This window comes from Cucumis melo, chromosome 6 (assembly GCF_025177605.1).
Source record: "Cucumis melo cultivar AY chromosome 6, USDA_Cmelo_AY_1.0, whole genome shotgun sequence".
Classification (NCBI taxonomy): domain Eukaryota; kingdom Viridiplantae; phylum Streptophyta; class Magnoliopsida; order Cucurbitales; family Cucurbitaceae; genus Cucumis; species Cucumis melo.
In genome coordinates, this window is record NC_066862.1 from 12,437,775 (window position 1) to 12,461,168 (window position 23,394).

Genomic DNA, 23,394 nt, shown 5'->3' on the forward strand with positions numbered 1-23,394 from the left:
AAATAGTTAGTGAAAAGGCAAAAACAAAATTGGAGGGAAAAGAAAAGACCTAACCATCACATGCTCATCTCACTTGCTGCAATGTCTACGTGTTGTGGGCCCTCCTTTGTCTCCATTTTCCCCTACATTTCCTTTCTACAAGACAAAATTACTTTCTCTCCTCCCCCCCCCCCCACCCCCCTCTCTCTCTACGCTCCGTATATTTCCGTAAGCTTCCTCCCAACTCCCCTCCCTCTCTCTCTCTCTCTTCTCCATTTCTTTTAAAATATTAAGAAAAAAAAAAAAAAAACTTTTCTGTTACCCCACCCAGCTGGGTCCTCCTCCCAGTCAACCTTCCTACGTGGCACTTCTCCCCCACTATATATATCATCCCCTTCTCCCCCTTTCCTCCACCGCCCCATCTTACTCATTACCCTCCATCCTCTTCTTCTTCTTCTTCTTCTTCTGCTTCCTCCCCTTCTTTCAATGGCTGTCCATTCTTCTCTCTCTTCACCTCTCGGCCCTCCTGCCTGTGAAACCGACGCTAAGCCTCTTCAATTCATCGATGAAATGACTCGTAACGCCGACGCCGTCCAACACACCGTCCTCGCTGAAATCTTGTCCAGAAACGCCTCTACCGAGTACCTCCGCCGTTACTCCCTCGACGGCGCCACCGATCCTCAAACTTTCAAAGCTAAACTCCCTGTCATCACCTACGAGGATCTCCAACCTGAAATCCAACGGATTGCCAGTGGAGATCGCTCTCCTATTCTCTCCTCTCATCCCATCTCCGAGTTCCTCACAAGGTAATTGAAACACTCTAGCTGATCAGAAATGAATTTAACAAACATGTAAATTCGTTTAATACCTGAATTGAATCCATTGATTGATTGGATGATTTTGCAGTTCTGGTACTTCCGCCGGTGAAAGAAAACTTATGCCGACGATTAAGGAGGAACTGGATCGTCGTCAACTTCTCTACAGTCTGCTCATGCCAGTTATGAACCTGTAAGAGAAAGCAAACAGTATCAAATTTGAATTATTATTAAAATTAAAACCGCGTAAAATTAAATTAAATTAAAATTTTTTTTAATTTGACAGCTACGTGCCTGGGTTGGATAAAGGCAAGGGGCTTTACTTCTTGTTTGTGAAATCGGAGACGAGAACTCCGGGTGGGCTCTTGGCCCGACCCGTTTTAACCAGTTACTACAAGAGTGACCATTTCAAGACCCGACCCTACGACCCATTTATGGTTTACACCAGCCCTAATGAAGCCATCCTTTGCCCCGATTCCTTCCAAAGCATGTACACCCAGATGCTCTGTGGTCTTCTCCAACGTAACCAAGTCCTCCGCCTCGGCGCCGTCTTCGCCTCTGGTTTACTCCGTGCCATCCGCTTTCTTCAATTGAACTGGCACGATCTCGCTACTGATATCCGTAACGGAACCTTGAATTCCAGAATCACTGATCCTTCCTTGAGAGATTGCATCCTCAAGATCCTGAAACCCGACTCCCAACTGGCGGATTTCGTTTCGGATGAATGTTCCAAGGAAGATTGGGAGGGAATCGTAACGAGGATTTGGCCCAAAACCAAATACCTCGACGTAATCGTCACCGGAGCTATGGCCCAGTACATTCCAACCCTCGATTTCTACAGCGGCGGATTACCTCTGGCTTGCACCATGTACGCATCATCCGAGTGTTATTTCGGACTGAATCTAAACCCTATGTGTAAACCATCGGAAGTTTCATACACTATAATGCCGAACATGGCCTACTTCGAGTTCCTCCCTCTGGAGCCAAATTCCGGAAGCGATTCATCTCCAAAACTCGTCGACCTGGTAGATGTAGAGATCGGAAAAGAATACGAACTGGTAATCACGACATACGCTGGATTGTATCGTTACCGCGTGGGGGACATACTCCGCGTGACAGGATTCCACAACGCGGCACCGCAGTTCCACTTCGTGAGGAGAAAGAACGTAGTGCTGAGTATCGATTCAGACAAAACAGACGAAGCAGAGTTACAGAAGGCAGTGGAGAATGCGTCAGAGTTGTTGAAGGAATGGAAAGCGAGTGTGGTGGAGTACACGAGTTACGCAGAGACGAAGACGATTCCGGGACATTACGTGATATACTGGGAATTGATGGTGAAAGAAGCGGGGGATCAGGAAGGGAAAGGGAAATGGCCGAGCAAGGAAGTGATGGAAGAGTGTTGTTTAAGAATGGAGGAATCGATGAACTCAGTGTACCGGCAAGGGCGAGTGGCGGATCATTCAATCGGAGCATTGGAAATCAGAGTGGTGAAGAGTGGAACGTTTGAAGAATTGATGGATTATGCGATATCGAGAGGAGCGTCGATCAATCAATACAAGGTTCCGAGGTGTGTGAATTTTACACCGATAATGGAACTTCTGGATTCTAGAGTAGTATCTACGCATTTTAGTCCTGCTCTGCCACATTGGACTCCAGCTAGGAAATGCTAATTTTATTCTTATTCTTATTCTTATTTTATTTTATTTTTTGTAAATTTTCTTTTTCTAAATTTTGGAAAAGAAAATTAAAAAAAAAAAAAAAAGTAGGATTGTAATAGGGGGGCAAAGTTTGTATTTTGAACTTGTATTCTATTCTATGAAATCTTCTCCTCATAACTAAATTAATGAACAAAAAATCACATAATTTGTTTACCTTACACAATAACTTGTTCAAATCTTTGAGTTTCTCCTCTCAAAAACACTAATTTGAAGTTTTGATTTATAACCTCTATATATATATATGTATATATACATACATATTTATTCCTCCTTTGTTACATTTTTAAAAAAGAAATTATTTTGAAAACCAATCCTTTATTTTAGAATTGCATCCATTTCAAAAGAAAAAAAATTGTTTTCAAACATGATTATTTTACGGGTGGTATAGTAACTTAATTATTAAATAGTTTTATAATGTCATAGATTAAATACCACAAACCCTTCAAAAACAAGATAGTCTTTTGTGCATAAAAATAAAAATTAAAAAAAAAAAAAAAAAAGGTAGCTTATGAGTGGTTGCAGTATTTTATTTGGATAAGGAATGAAACATCAATGAATTGGAGGCCAAAAAGGAAGTAATTAAGCATAAAAAGAAAAGGAAAAAAAAAAAAGTAGTGAGTTCAAACTTCAAATTGAAGTGAAATATTGGAAAGGTTGTCTCCAATATGGCTTCTTTTAAGGTTATGATATAACTTTAAGAAAAGCATTAAAAGTGAATATTCAATGAACCCAACACTAAACTTTTCATCATTTATACTTCTTCCATTCTTATCCACTTAATTCCCTTCTCTCCACTCATTCACATTACAAACCTCTTTTCCCCAATCAAATTCCCAATCTTGATTGAGAACCTCATACTAGTGTGTTGCTTCACCACCATCACTCTTCCCATAACCTTAACAAACAACAATCATTTAGTGAGAGAGATAGTAAAAAAATTTCATCATATTTTCAGCCTACCTAATGTCTTAAGTTTTTTTTTTTTTTTTTTTTTTTTTTTGTTTCTATAGAAAATGATTTCATAATATGCACATTGGCTAATTAATTAATTTGACTGTTATTCACTTAATCTAGTCGTCGTAAATAGATCTATCCAAGTACACATAGCTTACTTAATCCATTATTTTTCTCTTATGACCAAACATATGAATATAGTTTGCATGAAGTCTACAAAGTTGGCCTCTATATGACCTTCTTAACTTCCATGGTCGACCTTGAGAGTCGGTCATAATCACTCTTGTTGATTTTTTTTAATGATAATTGATCTATTTAGCTATAACGGTCAAATTATATTTATGGGTCGATCAGCCACCATACTCTGTGGCAAAAAAGTCATTCTCTTGAAATGATCCAATGTCTTATTCCCTTATAGCTAACTAGTTAGTCATATAATTTCTTACCCACAACAACTAATTACGAGATATAAAGTTAGAATTTAGATATAAAGTTATTTTTCCCTATTAAGTACTCTTTAAAGCTAAATCTAGCTACTTTGTAAAATCCAAAATCTATTAGATAAAAGAAAAATTGGTACGGATGACCTATAATTTTTTGGGTCCAAAACATTAATTGACCCGATGTCAAGTTCTAGTGAAATTACCAAAATAAACCTGTGACGTGGAAACATCCATCTCACTCACTTTTCGTTTAACACTATTGTCTTCTCTCTCAATCTCGCTCTTGATGATGATCCATTTTCAAATACCAATCAAACACAATAAGCTCTCTCACGATCTAAGTTTCGGTCTCGCTAAGGAATGGAATGGAGGAGAAGTCACTCTACAAGAAATTTTGGATCTCCAAACACCGATTTAGACTGTCAGGGAGAAATGGTGTCGAAAAATATGATATCTCTTGGTACAATAAAAGACGCGTTCAGGAGAGCGAGTATCTCGTGATGCATGAGTATGGAACGGAGAGTTGTCGATTTTGACCATATCTAGGTATGGAACGGAGGAAGGCCGTTAGTTTCGACTAGATCTCAAGGAGGAATGGAATAGACAACCGTTTAGGAGCATGGAACAAAGGTTGTGCTTGATCGTTGTGAAAAAATTATATATTATTCGTTGAAGAAGAAAAAGAAAATTACATCGGATCCCGAGAAGAAAAGAAAATCCCAGTAGAGAAGAAGAAAGGTGAAAATTTGTAACTCAGAATGACACCCACCAAAAAAAAATGTTATTTAATATTTAAAAAAGAACAGTTGAATTGACACTTGAAACACGGTTTTTGATTCATAAAACTTAAAGATTCTGGAAAAGAAAAACATGTAAGTCAAGAAGTTGGAATTATATATATAATAATTTTCTGTCTTCTACATTAACAACAGTCACCCAGAAATGATTTCCCATGGTAAGTTGACCAAAATTATCCCCTTTGTCTCGTATTGTTTTAATAATTTAATTTCATCAATTTTTTACCATTAGGAGGAACAACACTCATTTTCCCGTATGTATGTATATATCGGGACAATTTTTTAATATATTTGACAAGTATGGAATGTTTTCCAAAGCAAGTCGTAGTCAAAGAATCCTCAAGTCGCTTGGAGAGTTTGTGAATCTTTGAAAGGAAAAGTAAAACTCTTTAGAATTTCTTGTTAAGTAGTCGAGTTGAGCCTAACATCTTTGTGCATCCTCCAAATAGATAAAAGAAATAGCCGTCTAGTCGAGTTTTGTTTTGTTTCACCAAAAATAAATGATCGAGTAAAGCTAACCATCTTGACGTATAGATATTCAATGCCCTAGTTTATTGTATTAATATGTTTTTCTCACTAAACTCAACATTATATGCCACTTAAGTTTTAGTTCAAGCGAGAGTATGTTGATTTTTATGTTCTAAAACTCATATTTGTAAATGATAAATTTATTTTTATTTACAGTAAAGTTGTTATTGAGGTTTATTTAATGAAATTGTTATTGATTACAGGGAAATTTTTATAAATGTAATAAAACACCAAATTATTTATTGTCCGTAGAATAAAGCCTAGCCATTTTTAAAATATTTGAGCTTTACTCGGTCATTTCTTTTCTTCCTCGCGATTTCGTCTTCCTCTTCCTATTTCTTTCATCGTCTTCCTCCTGCGATTTCGTCTTTCTTCTTTCCTATTTTTTTCTGCAATTTTTTTCCATTATCTTTCTTATTTTTCAATTCTTTATTTATGTCGTTTAATCTTTCCATCGTTTTTCTTCTTTTCCTCTTCTTTTTTTTCGCTACGATTTCTTTCTATCGTCTTTTTTCTTTTCTTTTTCTATGTCGTGTACAAAAAATAACAAAATCTAAAAGATCGTATATAAAAAATCTTGAAAAAAATAATTTAGATTAGAGTAGCCAAATGTAAACTATCGTGTAAAAAAGTAAACAATAATGTATAAAGAATCTTAAAAAAAAATCATTTAGATTGGAGTAGTCAAATGTAAACAATCGTTTCACTCCAAGAAAAACCACCTATTATGACAGTTTGTTCCATCCCAAATTGAAAGAATGGTAGAAATAACTGTCATCAAATGTCAAAAAGCGCGTTTTTGACGAAAAAAGACGGAATTTTTCGAATTTGAAGAATTTATGACAGTTTTTAAGGGTGCGTTTGGGGAGGGAAAGAGTTATGAGGGAAAAGGATTATGATAATCCTAGGATTATGATAATCCTAGTGTTATGATAATATGTGTTTGGGAGAAATAATATAAAAGGTAGTATTATAATAGTATGTGTTTGGGGGAGAAATTATGATAGTAGTGTTATAATAATATGTGTTTGGGGGAAAGATTATGATTGTAGTAATTTAAAAAATAATAATAGAATTTAGATTGAGTTATTTAGGTAGGGTAACGTAGGGTTGTAAGAAAGTAAAAATAGGATAAGATAGAGTTATTTAGAGATTAGGATTATCCTACAATTTCCTAATCCTTTTCCCCCTAAAACCCCACCCCACCCCAAACACGCCCTAAGTGTCATGAATCTATGGCAGTTTTAAAATATCATTAAATATAAATAATCAAATTATGAGTATTTATTTTAAATTATATAAAAAGAAAGAAAAAGAAAGAGAGGGAATTGGAGTTTCTCTTTTTGTTAAAGTGCCCCTCTTATTCTGCTCCATCACCATCTACTTCCTCTTCTTTTTCCTCTGCTACGGCACAACACAACATCCCAAATTTCGTGCTCCTTCCTCTTCTCCCTTTGAACCTCTCTCCCTTGCCGATTCAAGCTCTCCTTCGCCTACTTTCCTCTCCAAAAATCGTCAGCAACAATGGAGGGACGAATGTTTTGGTTGGTTTCGTTACTCTTTTCTCTCTTTTTAGTTTTTTTGTGTGGAGAGGAGAAGACAACACCCTTTTCTCTCTTTCTCTCTCTATCTCTCTCTAAAAAAACTACTTACACAACCCATTCTCTTCACCCATCCACCCATTTCCTTCACCCATCTACCCTTCGCGATTATGGCGGTGTTTTCGGATGTAGTGACGGGATCTATGCTGTTGAATACGTATACAAGGATTTTAGGTAAGGTGAAGATTTTGGGAATTTATATTTTTGTTTAGTATTCTGATGGAATTTATCGAACGTATACTAAGTGTTTGCTTTAAGTAGCGAATGAAGAACTAGGTTTAAGGCCTTCGTTGTCGTTGGCAACGGTAATGGCCATGTCGGATTGAGAGTTAAGTGTAGTTGTCAGTGATCCCTGTTAGGAGGGGTTATTGGGGTAATAAGTTCCAATATCAAAGGTAACCAGCATAAAGAGATTGTCCATAAAGGTTTGGGATAAACTATCCTCCAAGGTATATGCTTCAATTATTCTTTATAGAATTCTATTGATTGGTATATTTCTACTTGGTCTTAATTAGGATTTCATCCTTGTGCGCTACTTTGTACTTAAATTGTTCTCGACGTTCTTTTGAGCTCTAAATTCATATTTTTCCTATGACTGACTATTGTTTTTGCATTCTTGAAATTTAGCATGGTAGGGGCCCGAAACTGACAAATGAAGATATTTGTATGGAATACCTTATCACTGGTGCTTGAAATGTTGTTTGTGCTTACAGCTACAGGGACCGGAGAATATCAATGAAAGAAATTGCATTAAGTGCACTTTCGGAAATTATCCAAATGGAACATATGTTGTTTCTATGACATGGTATTTTTTCAAAATTCTTGAATTCTCTTGTCATACTGCTTTGCTAATGCTTCTTATTGGATTTGCTTCTTGCTTGAATGTAAATGTCTGACCTTGTCATTTGTTGATTTCATTTCTAATTACTTGTAATTTTGTTGTTCTCACGACTGTAGTTGTTTTGTCTCTAAAGCATGTATATTACTTTATTTTGAAAAGAAACTATTTTGTTGAATTAAACAAAATACGGGCGAGGAAAGCTTCAACTTAAATTTTGGAAGCTGCAATTAAAACCTTTCCATTCCATAGAGAAGAAAATCATGGTTACGGAAGGTCCGGATGGATCAAGAAAGAGTGAGAAAGAGCAATACGATCCTGCAAAACAGAAAACAATTGCCCATCTCATTAAAAATGTTCTATGAATTCTTTGAAGCCATAAAATCCAAAAGTAAACAGACATGAATTAGATTCATCTTCATCCAGATAGTGTTGGATTATGGCAGATTCTATTCGTGGTTGATTATTGATATTGGGTTGTGTTTCTTTTAGACTTTTCTATTTGTTTGTGCATCCATTTTGTTGAATTGATTTGTGTTTTGTTTTCTTAACTACTGTGTTGTCTTTTGTACATTATATGTTGAATGCATTTTGTAAATGCAATATAGTTTTGGTGTAATCGAGTTCATGTTTAGAATAATTAAATTAGAGAGTTTCAATTATTTCTTGTGATGAGATCGCATAAAATGAATTTATAATGATAAAAGTTTGTTTATACTAAATTTGGGTTTAGCACACAAACATTTAACTTGTGTGCTTTGCTATTTGTTTATGTTGAACTTGAACCCCAGTGGCTATATTGGTGAGGATCCCCGTGGAATCCCAAACAACCTCATGCCCTTTGTACAGCAAGTTGCTGTCAGCAAGCGTCCTGCCTTGACAGTCTTTGGAACTGACTATTCAACAAAAGATGGAACTGGAGTAAGTTTATCGTAAGTTCATCATGCCCTTTTGCTTGATTGCTCGTTTTTCTTGTTGTACTTGATTTGCTTAGTCCGAGGCTTCCAATAATTTTCTCTTCCATTAAAAGATCTATTGTCCTCTGCAGGTACGTGATTATATTCACGTTGTTGATTTAGCTTATGGACACATTGCTGCATTGCGCAAGCTAGATGCGGCTGGTATAGGTAATACACTCAATATCTGGCTCTTTGCTTGTGGTGACTGGTAATGCATAGTAGATTTTCCTTATCCAGTTTTTATTTATGTTTAAGAACCATTATGGAGGATACTTGGTATATTTACCCCAAGTTTCTATTTTGAGCCTTAATAACACTCATAATGCCGCGAGAATACCATGGATACTAAGGAAAATTCCTACATTACATGAGAGAGTAATGTTTACAGCTAGTGTATAATTAATGTTTTGGGTTAAACAAAAAAGTCTCCGGTTCATTACTTTGTGGCCTAAAATGTTGGTTACTATCCTGTTAAATTAATACCACTCTGGGCACTTAATTATTATTTTCCGCCAAGGAAGCAATTTATTTGTGTTCATATTTTCTTGCAACCTTCTGATTTCTTCTTTCAAAAATTTTCCTTTTCTTTTAATAACCACAACTGCTAATAATGACAAATGAAAATTAAACCATCAAAGAGTTTGAGCGGTATATGTCATGAATATCATAATAGGTTGTGAAGTTTACAATTTGGGAACTGGAAAGGGTACATAAGTCTTGGAGATGGTTGCAGGTTTTGAAAAGGCATCTGAAAAGGTATTTTTACTCTACTTCTTTTGCATTTGTTTCCTAAAAACTTGACAGAATTAAGGGCGTTCATGGTTATAAGAAATGTGCCCCTAGTTTCAATGCCTTCCTCTAACTATGGTATAATAGGCTTAATTTAAATGAAAATAATGGGATTCATATCTAGGATTTTAGTTTTTAGATTAGATGATACCATGATTCCAAATACTATCCCCCATCCACAACAGACACTACCACCACGAGTTCTTGTCCTCTTGAACTCCCTATCTTTGAGTGCTTCTTTATCCAATCATGGCTCTACTTCACCTCCCATCTGAATTTACTAGTTAATTTCTCTGTTTCAGAAAATTCCTTTTGTGATGTCTGCACGCCGACCTGGTGATGTTGAAATTGTCTACGCATCGACACACAAAGCAGAAAAGGAGTTAAACTGAAAGTATGTCTCCCTATTCTTTAATGGTTTCCTTTATAGATTACATATGTTTACGCTCCAGCATAGTTGTTGATCTACAACAACTTGTATAAATTTATATGGCTGTTTATACTTTGTGTTACACTTTTATGAAAAAACACAACTTATTTATAACCAAGTTGTATAGTGTATTTATAGCTCAAACCCCTGCTCTTTATCATTTTCTTCATCTTTACATTTTTAATCTTTTATTTTATTTCATGGTATTTTTTGAAAATTCACACCAGAAAAGGGTTGGAAAATTCTCAAGTTTTTAGTGTTTCTATATGAAATTTGTGTATGATAGGATGTAGTTATCCTTTAGTGTTGCTATCCATTTCTTTTGTAACCAGGTTTGTTTAGAGGCCAATTTGGAAAATTCAAGTTTTATACAACTACACAGTGGACAAATCATGCATGATAGAAAATAGAATGTCTAGTGAATATGATTTAGGAGTCGAATGAACTTGGTTTGTGTCATGCAAAAGGTTCTAATTCAATTTGTAGGCTAGATAGCAGCCTTTTACCAAGCAATAGCAAACCAAACTGTCAAATCCTAGGATAGTTTATTGGTAGGAATTAAATACATCTATAGGAAACATAGACACTTAAGTTTTGTTAAGGTGCCCATAATTGATGTCATGTGGTATTTTGTGGGTTCTGTTCGAAGTTAAAAGCCATAATGATGTAGTAAAATGCTTGTAGAGCTCTTTGCTAGAATAGTTTCTTGGTAGGAATTAAAGACATCTTTTTAGACTTGGAAAATCATGTTTAGTCTCAAAGTGGAAAAAAATAAAAAATAAAAGGGTTTGAGATCTATTGTTAGCAAAATATAAGATCTTATGAAGAAAGATGAGGTTGTTCGTCTTACTCATGATCATCTTGGGGAAGAGAGAAGTGTACTTTGATGAATTATGTGTTGTGTTGTTGAAGTGTGCTATTAAAGTGAATGTGCTGTGTTGTTGAAGTGAATGTGTTGTGTTGTTGATGCGTAGAGTCGTACTCTAAAATTTCTTTTTCTTTTCTTACTAGGTTTTGCAAGAATCCATTGGAGCAGTGAAGCCATATTTGCGGCAATTCATTGATGTATAGGCCTTTTTGTAGGTTTGGTAGCAAAGTTTTGGTTCAAATGTACTTATTTAAATAGCTCGTTTGTACCAAAACATATATGTTCATTGCTTCATTGTACAAACATTTTACCAACAATTGTACAATATTAGAAAGTGTATGTTAAAGTAAATATATTAAAGCATTCACCATTTTTTTCCATATAGGTGTGTTGTATAGTACTTTGTGATTGTATTGGGCAGGGCAGCAAGAAAAACAAGGATTCAATAAAAAATAAGACAAGAAAAATAGGGACTAAAAATACAATTATGACATTTGAATCTAAAAAAATTGTCATCGAAAACGTTTTCTTGACAGTTAATTAAAGTCATGGTAGGTGAAATAATGACCGTTAATAAATGTCATAAATAATAAATAATGACATTTAATATCTGTCAAACAAGATTAATAATGACAATTATTCGCTGTCATAAAATATAAATAATGATAGTTACTATCTGTCATAAATATAAGTAATGACAGTCATTATCTGTCATCAAATCTAAATAATGAAATTTATAATCTGTCATAAAATAATAGATTCGTGACATTTATTCTCTATCATACAAAACACATTTCGTGACAGTTTTGTAGAACTGTCATAAAATACTTTCTATGATTGCCGCATCAATGACTGCAAAAATTAACTGTCATCGTAGACCTTTTTAAAATTTTAAAAAAGTAAACAATCATGTAAAAAAATAAAAGATTGTGTATAAAGAATCTTGAAAAAAAATCATTTAGATTAGAGTAGACAAATGTAAACGATCGTTTAAAAAAAAAGTAAATGATCGTGTAAAAAAAATAAAAGATCGTGTATAAAGAATCTTAAAAAAAATCATTTGGATTGGAGTAGCCAAAAGTAAACAAACGTGTAAAACAAAGTAAACGATCGTGTAAAAAAAAGTAAACAATCGTGTAAAAAAAGTAAACGATTGTGTAAAGAAATCTAAACGATCGTGTATGAAAAGAATTAAAAAAACCGTGTACCAAATTTTGAAAAAAAAATCATTTAGATTTAGGTCCCCAAATCTAAACGATCGCGTAGCAAAATTAAACGATGGAATTGAAAAGATAAATTGTAGTCATATAAATTGTAGCCATCTAAAAGATCGAATATCAAACAATAACCAAATATAAACGATCGCAAATATATTATGCACGCGTTGTTGACGACGTGGTTGACGGGGCATTTTTGGTATTTTACGCAGTGGGTCTTTGGATTTTTTTCGTTTTTTTAATTGTTCTATAGATTGTAAATATTTTGCTACTTTTTTATATTTTTGAAAAGAATCCTTGATTATATTATATAAATTTTAATTTGGGTTAAATTACACAAAATACCTATGAACTTTGTAGTTTATAAAAATATTCCTGAATTTTTAAAAGTTTAAAAAATGCCCTTAAACTTTTAAAAATGGTTCAAAATTATCTTAACCGTTAGTTTTGGACGGAAACTATTAAAGTTTTGTTTTAAAAATACACTTTAACTATTCAAATGTTTTACAAATACCTTTGAGCTTAAAAAAAATTCAAAAATATACTTTCATTAATCAAAATTTTACACAAAATTTCTTACTAACCAAATTTTTTAGTTATAACCATAGTTTTAAATTTATTTGACTATAGACACAGAATAATAGATTACCAATACAATCAATCTCAATAGTTATTGTTGTAATTAACATTCGGTTAATTGTCAGATAGAAAAATGTATTTGGCTATTAACACATAGTAATAGCTTGATAGATTTATCTATGTGGAATTTTTTCTACTTGTTTAGTATGTTTTAAGGAGAAATTTTTATTTTGAAATTTATTGAGATTTTTTGGAATTTTATATTTTAACCGGGGTTTAAGATATTGATGTTGATGGATATATCAAGTTCTTAATTTTATAGAAAATTCGATTTCCATGGATATTTCTAGAAAATTACAAAAAAAAACTCAAAAAATAAATATTTTATTATTTTTAAATAAGTAAACATATCTATTATTTATATTAATGTCATTTTGTAATTTATTTTTTATGATTCATGGACTTTTCTACGATATAATAGAAGTATCGAATCACCATTTCTTTCAATATCAAACCTGTGGAAATGTGAAAATATTGATAGAAATATCGACATATTGTTGTAAATTTAAATTGTTGTTTTAACTTAAATTTGAGTTTTATTTTGGTGCTAAGAAATTTGGTGTAAAAATTGAAATATTGAGAGTATTTTTTTAAACTTTTTTAAAGTTTAAGGGTATTTATGAATTTTTTCAATAACTTGGGGGTATTTTTGAAATAAACCTTTTACGGTTTCCATCCAAAATTAATGGTAAAGATATTTTTGAACCATTTTCAAAAGTTTAAGGTCATTTTTTGGAAATTTTGAAAGTTAGAGGGTATTTTCTACACCAACCATAAAGTTGGAGGGACATTTTTTTTTGTTTTAATTTAGCCTAAATTGTTTATTCCATTTTTGAAAACTATAAATCCAATAAACTAAGATAGGCAAAACGAATTAGAGTCTACGAATAAGGTTGGGTTTATGGGACACTACTCGATGTAACCTGTTTTGTAGTTATTACAAGAACTGTCTTGTAAATTGTTACAAACGATGCATGTGATATTAAATTGTTCATGTAAAGATGCGAATGAGGGTGTCTTTGTACAAAGAGTTTGTATAAATTAAAACTGAAGCAAGAAATTTGCCACTCTTATTTTCTAATATTATTTACTGTTTAAGATCGACTATTTCTATAGCATTACTCAAGTAAATTTATAGTATATGAAAATTTAAATTTTAGAAACAAAATGTAATAAAAAAATATATATAGTTTTAACTATTTACAAACCCAATATAAATTAATTAGAGAATGCATATGTTAAAATAAAATGATATGTTAAAATAATCCAAATATAATACAGTTGAGGATTCTTATTGGTTGTAGTTAACCAATATATGATTTAGTTAATAATTTTTAAGTTTAGACAGTTTATTAAAAAATAAACATAAATTTCCCTCTCCATATACTTTCATTCACTAATTTTACTTGGAAGATTAGTAGTATATTAAGAAAAATTAAATTTTGTTTCATTTAAACTCGTAAGATTAATTGTTTTGCAGCAAATTCGTAAATTGCAGAAATGAAAAGAAATATATTTTATTTCATATTTATGTTCATAATTAGTTGTGCAAAATCTAATCATCTTTTTCGGTTGTTTGAAGAGCTTCTAATCAAAATGAAACAATTGTCGCTATCAAACATGTAAACAAGAATTCTTTGGAAAAACAAAATTAAGTAAATGAGATGATTATCACTGTCTATTTTAGGTGGAATTTAACAAAGTCACGTCAGAGATAATAGTACTACTTTTTTGGTCTACAAGTTTTGAATGAATATGTTTATTTTATGTATTTTTTTATTTTCTAAATTTATAAAAATAGACTCGTTCAATCTTCAAGTTTTCAAAATGAACCATTTTAGTCCTTGAATTTTTAAAAATAGGTTTAAAGGGTTTTATGAGTATTTTTATTTGAATTTTTTAAAAGTAATTATATGACATTTAAAATTAGAAAAAAATACTTTGAGAGAGTAAATGATGTTTATAAATTAATCTTCTAGTTTAAAATGTTATATAATTATTTATAATTATTTAAAATGATATCAATAATTGAATATAAGGCATGGACAAAGTCACATTTTCTAATTCAATTGCTTTCTCAATCAATAAGCATACTCACCACAAGAAATCGAGGTTTTCCTGACGCATAAAAAGGCGTCGAAAGAAACACGTCGGGCAAAGGACCTTTTCTCGATGTTGTGATAGAGTTGTTGGGAAAGAAGACAACATTTTTGACGTCTGGGTGTAAGGCGTCGGAAATAATAACTTATCCCGACACCCCATGCACATGTCGGGAACTCCCAATCGGAAATTTTCAAACATTAATTATGTCAGATAAAGATTCCTGACTCATCTTGCATGGCGTCGGGGATGTCGTCGGGAGTAAGGAAAGCTCTTTACACCATTTTTGGTTCGTCAGAAACGGCATTGAGAGTAATGGGAGATCTCGACACCATTAGTGATTCGTCGGGAGTAAAAGGAGCTCCTGACGTTTTCATGCTACGTCGGGAGTTCTCATATAAAATAGATGTTTTAGTTCTATGAAACACAGAACATAAACAAAAGAGAAAAAGGAAGAGGAAATCAGTTTGGCCGGCGAAACGAAGAAAGGAGAAACTTTTAGCTGTCGCTGCCGTTGCCCTTGCCGCCATAAGCCTACCGCCGTGCCTCTCCCGCCGTCTGTCATCGCGCATCCCTATTTGAGGTAATTTTAAAATCCTAAATCCTTAAAAATATTAGTTTAGGTTAGGTTTGTTTAAATAGTTTAGGATTTTTGTTTTTTAAGTTGGAATTTTGAGAGGAAGAGAGGAGGGGGGGGGGGGGGGGGAGGGATGAGGTATTTAAGAAATTGATTTGGAGAATTGAAATTTTGAATGTGTGGGTTGAATTTGAAGAGGGGGAGTGAGGTTTAATTGAATATATGAAGAGGGTGGGTTGAAAATTAGAGGGGACGGAGGGTTGAAATGAAATTTTGAAGGGGGGTTGAATTGAAAATTTAAGGGATCAGGGTTGAAAATTTGAGGGGGGAGGGAGGCGATGGCTATTATTGTGTTAAAAATTCTGTAATATGTGTTAAGATTCGTTTTACCTATCCTGTAGTTATAGTAGCCTTTAGTTCAATTCTAATAGTTTATTTCTTAGTAGTTTTGAATAACTTTGTTGATTATTTGGGATGGCTATCTTGCAGTTATGGTAGCCTTTTTTGTTTTGAATTTGTTTGTATTTTTTAGAGTTTGAAGGGGTGGTGTAAGATAGCTTGTAAGGTAGCGTTGTTAGAAGGGGTGGGTAGGCCGTGAAGATTGAAGTTGTTTGTGGTTAATAATTAGGTTGTGCTGACTATCCTGCAGTTATGGTAGCCTATGTAGTTTGAAGTTAGTTTTAGTGAAAATTTTGAGAGATTGTATATTCAGGGGAGTAAGTTTAGGATGTGAGAGGAGAGGAATATGTTTCTAATCAAACCTATTTATGTTTTAGGGACTTAAACGATGGACAAGGATTTGATGAAATTTAGGAATAAGTTTTTCCTTTAGTAAAGAGAGGGAGTGACCTAATTTTCAGAATTTGTCAAGTTTCACGTTGATGCCTACGGATGAATAAGGTGTTCACGTTGAAACTCACTAGAGGGTGTGGAACGACATCTACTAACTATTGGAATATTCCCCTACTACACAGAATGATTGTATCCATTACAAGAAATCGAGGCTTTCCCGATGTCAAAAATGACGTCGACACAAAGAACGTCAGAAAAAGGGTATTCTCGACGTGTTAAACACACGTCGGTCAAACGACGTCGGAAATAAGGCCAAATTAAATTTAAAATACACCTTATTCCCGACGCTATGCACAGTGCGTCAGGAACGGCGTCAGAAATAAGGGGTTTTTCCGACGCACTATTGCACGTCGAGAAAATCTTTTAATGAGCATTGGGAATACCCTTATTCCCGACGCCATAAAGGGGATCTCCCGACGTTTTTGTGCTACATCGTGAGATCCCCTTTATAAACGTTTCAATTCTGTTTTACACAGAACTGAAAACGAAAGGGAAAGAGAGAAGAGAGAAACGAAAATTCGTCACCATCCGTAGCTCGCCGCTGTCTGTTTCGTCGTCGTTACTGTCCCTCGTCGCCGTCTGCCACCTTAGGTAAGTTTAAATATAAAGTTTGTTTAGTTTAAATATAAGTTTTAGGGTTTTTTTTTAAGAAAATTGTTTTAGGATTTTGTTTTGGAATAGATTTTTGTTTGTTAAATGTATTTTTGTATAGAATGTGTGTAATTTGTGGTTAAATTGAAATTTGAAGGGTTTAGGGTTTATAGTTAAACTGAAAATTGAATGTCGGGGGGGGGGGGGGGGGGTTATAGTTGAATTGAAATTTGAAGGGGGTTATACTTAAATTGAAATTTGAAGGGGGGATTACTAGCTAAATTGAAATTTTTGTAGGGGGTTATGGTTGAATTCAAATTTGAGGGGGAGGGGGAGGGGGGGGGGGGGGTTATGGTTGCATTCAAATTTGAAGGGGGTTTATGTTTTGAATTGAAAATGTAATATGTGTGTTAAGATTTGTTTTGGCCATCCTGTAGTTATGGTAGCTTGTTTGTGTTGAATAGCTTATTGAATGTTTGTTTTCTATGTCCACAGCCATTATGTCATCGTCATACCCACGTAATAATTTTATGGAGACGGACGCTATGTTTCTTGAGTTTAAGGACGATTTAGATAACATCGCGGGAGGGTCGTCGTCTGTGGGCGACAATGCGGGTGAGTCTAAGAATTTTCTTCATTTTAACTTACAATTATTTCATGTTTTTTCTAACATTATATGTTATTATCGATTTATTGAGCAAAATCTTCTTCTCAATAGCTTGCGACTTCGACTCCTAGGAGACGTGCGCAGTCTCGACTCTTAGAGTTGAAGCGCCACGTTACAATAAATGAGCACATTTCGATGACGATCGCCCCTGAGCAAAAAAGCCTATTTTCCCACACGCCGTTCGCTTCAGTTAGGCGAGAGGCCTGTGCGTGTGAAAGACATTTTTCGTCCGCTGCCTTAAGTGAGCAGACGTTGGGAGAGAATACATTGAGGTCGTCAAGGGCAACCTCCAGGTAATTAAGTGCACTACACATTTATGATTTCGTTTGAAACATATCTAAGTTTAACCAATCTAACGTGTTATGTTTGTAATGTATAGCGACTTTTTGTGCTTGATTTCAATGATCAAGCAATGAATAGGTTTGTTGAGCATCAGATGCTCACGACCTTTAAAGAGTTTCGGGACGACGAGTGCGAGCAGTTCCTCGACATCTTGTTTGCAGTCCACACAAACTGTAGAGATTGAATTACAAGCTAAACTTAATGAAACTTTGGAACGGATTGAAGTGCAAGATAAAAATCATCAAGCGTTAGTTTCACAAGTGGAACGAATGCAAAAGCTGATAGAAGACTTAACTCGTGCACAATAAGGACCACCACATGATCCCTAGCTCTACGGTACATATATATGTCTCCATTATTCTTAAGTTTTTGCAATGATAGTATAAAGTGAACATATGAATATATGTACTAAACTTAGTTACTTTTATATCATTGTAGAACCGAAGGTGTAGAATGATGCGTACATGCCTCGTTGGGAGACTTTTTGTTATGTTTGCGTTTTTTTGTATTATGAGAACTACATTTTTTATATTAAACTTACTAATATTTTTTGAAATTATTCGTATTATTAATTTTAAATCTTTTTTTTTAATTTGTGTTTGTATTTCTTAATTTATTAATTTATATTGAATTTGTTTTAATTTAATCCAAAACGTCGGAAAAAATATTTGAGCAATCTAAATGTCGTTGTGAATGTTTGAGCAAAATATTTTACGGAAAAAAAATTAGAAATTACATATTTAAAAAATATATAAAAAGAAATTCCTGACGCACAAAAAACGTCGGAAAAAAACGTCGGAAGAGGCATTCTCGACGCCGCCTCATGCGTCGGCATAAGGTCCATCGGGAAAGGAACTCCCGATGCCACTTTGGTCGACGCATGTCACGGCGTCGGGAGAGGCATTTCCGACGCCGTGTTGGTACGGCGTTAGGAATGCCTCTCCTGACGTTATTTCCAACACCGTGAAAAATGTGGCATATCCTTTTCCAACGTTTTTTTTCACTTTCTCCGACGTTTTTGTGCGTCGGGAGTACCCTCGTCTCTTGTAGTGATCATAGAGAGTCATTAAAGGCCTGTTTGGTAACGTTTCTATTCTCTGTTTCTTGTTTCTTATTCCTTGTTCCCTATTCCCTGTTTCTTCTTTTTTTGGAACAAGAAAGAGTTATCAAACACTTAGACAAGGGAAGCATGATTATATATACAATACTTTTTTACGCCAACAAATACTTTTTTTTTACGCCAACAAATCAATAGAATTAATATTCTTTTAGAAAGTATAATATTTCTCTTTTACATGTGCATATACAAAATGAAATCTCATTATTGTGTTTATATATACAATACTTTTACTCCAACAACAAAAAAGCAAGAAGTTTAACTATGTAACCTATCAACAAGTAACATTGATCATCATTTGTAAAAAAAAGTTACATTAAGAGGTTGGTTGTCTACTTTGAAGGGTCCAAATTAGATAATTGGATATTGTGTTGCCGCTGGGTCGCCGCGGCCATGAGTCACCACAGTTTCAGGAATAGATACAACTTCAATATTTAAGCCTTCATCTCAACCACCGTCAGAATCAAAATAAATACAAACATTATGTTCTAACCAAACTTGATTATGACTAAACTTGTCCAAGGAATGACATAAACTAAACAATACATGAGTAGAGTTACCAAACTCTATTGTAGGTATTGTCTATGATATAAAAAAAGTCTTCAAGATGTTGAGGATCGATTTCTTCATACTTTCCTTGCACATACAAAAATTAATTTCCAAATTATGTCGATCCAAATCGGTCCAAACAACATATGACCATGCCACTAACTTAATCTCAATGCCGAAAGCACCCGGGAGACATGGATCCTACAGTAAAGCAAGAGATCTACGATGCCAACCATATTAAGTCCTAATTTCATTGTTTCAAAGGTGAAAAAATACTGCATTAGCATTATAGCAAACATTATTGCTAAAGAAACATCAAGTAGTTATCAATTTTTACTATGGTAGCAAAGCTCATTCCTAACATTATATAACTCGTGGCCAATCTCACATCTAAACAAAATAAATTTTATATTGCATCTTCATTTTGAAGCAATTATAAAAAGGGTATTGGTATTGCCTCTGATTTACATAAACGAGCTTTAGATCCAAAAGTTGGACATCCAAAATGAAAAACATTTTGATTAATGAGACAGTAAAATACCTCCTTTTCCACGAGTGCCAAATGATAGACAACCACTTTGGAGACCTTTGTAAAACGTTTGCAATCTATAATAAAAGCAATCCCCCTATGTAAAAATTCATTGAAAGTATTGATTCAAGCAATCTTGTAATACCCATAAAGAAAACTATATAAGAATATATATATATTACTAAAGTTGCACCACAACCTAAAAAGCCCTAAAAACACAAGGAAAAAGTAGAAACTACTAAAGCTACTAAAAGTAAGCAACACAAGTAAATTCATGGCACGGCATCATGTGCGTCTTCAATTTAGACACATTTTTTCAACAATTTCAGCACTTGATTACATGTGTGGTTAATCATTAATATAAATCAATAATTATAAGAAAGAGAATCAACAGAGACAACAAATAAAGAGTAAAGCATAAAATAAATCAAGGGAAAAAATAAACTCTATGGAGTAAATATAATGTCAATAAAAGAAATTCACAGACAGTCAAGTAGATACTTACACATTCTTATGAAGCTAAGAAATATCGTATAAGCCAGAGTCGATAATGCAGGCAAGAGAAACATGGGTAAAACTCTGAAAGCTCTTATCTTCCAGTTTAAATCTACAGTTCTTGTAGTTATGATAGCATAATAAACTGCAACAATGTGAAATGTATGAAATTATAGTAAATCATTAAGAACAATCCTTAGAAAAGCAACACATCTAATTTCAATCCAAAGATGAATTCAATCAATCAAAGCCACACATAATAGACATTTGGTTATGCACTTCTTAACCTTATACACCTTATATTGTGAATCAACCAAAGCAGTTAACAAGCATTGAGAATTTGATGTTAGGAATAACAAAATGGACCTTATCTTCTATATAAGCCTACCTTGAGATTGCAAAATTCCCTACACGTACAAAACATATGATCCATTCCTCTCATTAGGTATATTTCCACCGATAGAGAAGAAAAAGAGATATGTTATTTGTTCCTTGGCAAATGTACAGCCACCCTAGAAAGGGAAAACAAGAGTTGCAAGGCTAAACAATGCAAGTAAATTAGGAAATTGCCAAAAATAGGTTAAAAAAGGAGGGTTAAATGACTTTTGGGATAACTTTTCAAAATGAAGAGTTTTAGGATAATTTAGGTGTGAATGGACAAAAATGTCCTTCATTAAATTTCTCTTTCTCTTTTCCTTTCCCTCTTCCACGTTCGCTTTCCCTTCTCTCCACAATCGATTTCCCTTCTCTTTCGCGTAGAGTTCCTTTTCCCTTCTCTTTCACTTAAAATACCTGAAGATACTCCGACCATTCGTCGCTTGCCCTTCGTCGATCGTCCAGTGCATTTCGTCGCTCCTCTACGAACCATTCAATCAACTTCGAGCGTTTTCTCTTATTTTGGTGAGTTTCATCTCTAACCCATTTTCAATTTATTTTCTGTAAATGTTTGGTTGAGGTATTTGTTGCTAGTTTCATCCGTAAATGTCTGGTTTTTAAAATGGACTTATTTGTTATAAATTAGTTTAGTCAAAGTTTTGTTTAGGTTCTTAGAAAGTTGAATGGGTAGTGAAAAATTAATTGAACTAGAGGATTTAGTTGGGTCAAATAGAGGAGGAGTAAGCAATAGGAATAGGAGGAATAAAGGTTTTTTTTTTTTTATCTCGCACGCATCTCGCACGTTCCAAACTTTCAATATTTATTTCAAAATCAAATTGGTACACCTCCTAATCCATTTAGAGTTATTCTTTGCATGTTTAATAAGTCTCTTAGGCCATCATGCTTTATCTCACACGTTCTAAACTTTCACTATTTATTTCAAAATCAAATTGGTACACCTCCTAATCCATTTAGAGCTATTCTTTGCATGTTTAGTAAGTCTTTTAGGCTCTCATGCTTTATCTCGCACGTATCTCGCACACATCTCACAGTTATTTTTGTTATTTCTTTGCATCTCTCAAACATCTCGCACGCATCTCGTAGGTTCTTAAGTTCAAATCAATTTTTGCAGGAACTAAAAAACTTAAGGTAGTTTAAGGATGACACATGTTCAGATTTTAGTACGTTACGGTGGTACATGGGATGAGGGACGAAGAAAATATGAAGAATGAGTGTTAAAGGCATTGTTGTCAGTAAAGAAATAACACACAAAGATTTACAGGATGAATTATATGACCTTGCAAAAGTTGACCCAACAAAGTTTGACATAAAGATGAGATGTATATATGAGATAAAAGCGGAAAAGGAAGCTTCTCCATTTGAGTTAAGCAAATGACAGTGACTTGAAGTTTTATATTCTTAGTGAAAATCCATTGGAGGTCCCCTATACCTATCATTTGAGCCTACAAGCAATCAAACCAAGAAAGTGTTAAACAAATATTACAACTCAGTATCTGTGAGCAACCAAGTTCAAAATTTAAACCCTCATCCTCCAATTAGAATGGATACATTACATGACAATGAAGTTGATATTGGTGAAGTTCAGGTTGGCTTGTGTGATAACATGATAAAGACCAATTCGGCTATATAGGAATCATATGAGTCATATCATTCAAAAGATGATACTTTTACATAGGAGTCAGTTGAGATGAACAATGAATTGTTTGACATCCCACAACAAAGAGATGTTCCTACAAAAGATTGCAAAGGAAAAGGTAAAGTTGACTACAGCTCCTCTAGTTGGAAGTTGAAGACAAAAGGAAGTGGTTGGTCCAAAGAAAGCTCTACAAGTGAGGAGTTGGATGTAGGACAAATATTTTTTTGCAAGAGAGATTTGTCAATGAGATTAAGTGTGTTGGCAATGAAAAAAAAAATATGAACACAACTAGCTTATTCATTTATGAACACAATGAGATTTATGGGCTTTCAAATAGATGAAGAAGATGAAAATAACAACTAGCTTATTCATTTAAGAACACAAAAAACTGATTTCACGATCGTTTAAAAATAACTAAACGATCGTTTAAAAATAACTAAACAATCGTTTAAAAACAACCAAACGATCATTTAAAAACAACTAAACGATCGTTTAAAACTACCAAACGATTGTTGTTTTAAACAACTAAACGATCGTTTAAAAACAACTAAACGATCGTTTAAAAACAATTAAACGATCGTTTAACGTAACTAAACGATCGTTTAAAAAAAGTACGCGAATTTACAATATTTCCCCTTTGGTAAAAACAACCAATATATACGTTGCGCCTTCTTCGTTTTCGTCACTTCGCAATACACAATTGCACTGATCACTCAGTTCATTTTTCTCTCAGTCAATTTTTCTCTCAGATCATTTTGTCTCAGTCTATTTTTTTCTTCAACATCAAAATGTATTTTCCTGAACTTTTCCTAATTTAACGTTACACTTTTCCTACTATAACGTTACACTTTTCCTTTCTTTATATTTCAAACGTTTCAACTTCTATCTTGAAAAACTATCGTTCTGTTCTTAAATTCTTATTGTCAAGCGTATAGGGTTTCAGATTCATTTAAACTTCTATTCTCCAT

The 23,394-nt window shown here is 33.7% G+C and overlaps 2 protein-coding genes and 1 long non-coding RNA gene across 11 annotated transcripts; 2 read left to right on the forward strand and 1 right to left on the reverse strand.

Annotated features, from left to right (window-relative positions):
* Positions 1-315: 315 nt before the first annotated feature.
* LOC103503255 (probable indole-3-acetic acid-amido synthetase GH3.1) lies at positions 316-2,670 on the forward strand. Its single transcript, XM_008467392.3, has 3 exons — positions 316-785; positions 886-987; positions 1,081-2,670. The coding sequence occupies exons 1-3, from the start codon at positions 466-468 to the stop codon at positions 2,462-2,464; spliced, it is 1,806 nt and encodes a 601-aa protein (XP_008465614.1). The 5' UTR covers positions 316-465; the 3' UTR covers positions 2,465-2,670.
* Positions 2,671-6,564: 3,894 nt separating this feature from the next.
* On the forward strand, positions 6,565-11,099 carry LOC103496196 (UDP-glucose 4-epimerase GEPI48-like). 8 transcript variants are annotated; one of them, XR_007821721.1, is made up of 7 exons: positions 6,565-7,009; positions 7,549-7,640; positions 8,465-8,605; positions 8,722-8,800; positions 9,306-9,388; positions 9,724-9,815; positions 10,863-11,099. XR_007821721.1 is itself a non-coding variant. In XM_051086233.1 (7 exons), exons 1-5 carry the CDS (start codon positions 6,946-6,948, stop codon positions 9,344-9,346), a joined length of 411 nt encoding a protein of 136 aa, XP_050942190.1. In that variant the 5' UTR covers positions 6,571-6,945; the 3' UTR covers positions 9,347-9,388; positions 9,724-9,815; positions 10,863-11,099. The 8 variants fall into 8 exon arrangements, 3 of the variants coding, with proteins under 3 accessions (XP_050942190.1, XP_050942192.1, XP_050942191.1); XR_007821722.1 differs by having other exon boundaries at positions 6,571-7,014; XM_051086233.1 differs by having other exon boundaries at positions 6,571-7,014; positions 8,465-8,594.
* Positions 11,100-18,917: 7,818 nt separating this feature from the next.
* LOC127149918 (uncharacterized) lies at positions 18,918-20,945 on the reverse strand. 2 transcript variants are annotated; one of them, XR_007821782.1, is made up of 4 exons: positions 20,783-20,945; positions 20,405-20,539; positions 19,912-19,976; positions 18,918-19,614 (listed from the first exon to the last, which is right to left on the reverse strand). It is a non-coding gene; the product is annotated as an uncharacterized LOC127149918 (long non-coding RNA). The 2 variants fall into 2 exon arrangements; XR_007821783.1 differs by having other exon boundaries at positions 18,963-19,457.
* Positions 20,946-23,394: the final 2,449 nt, after the last annotated feature.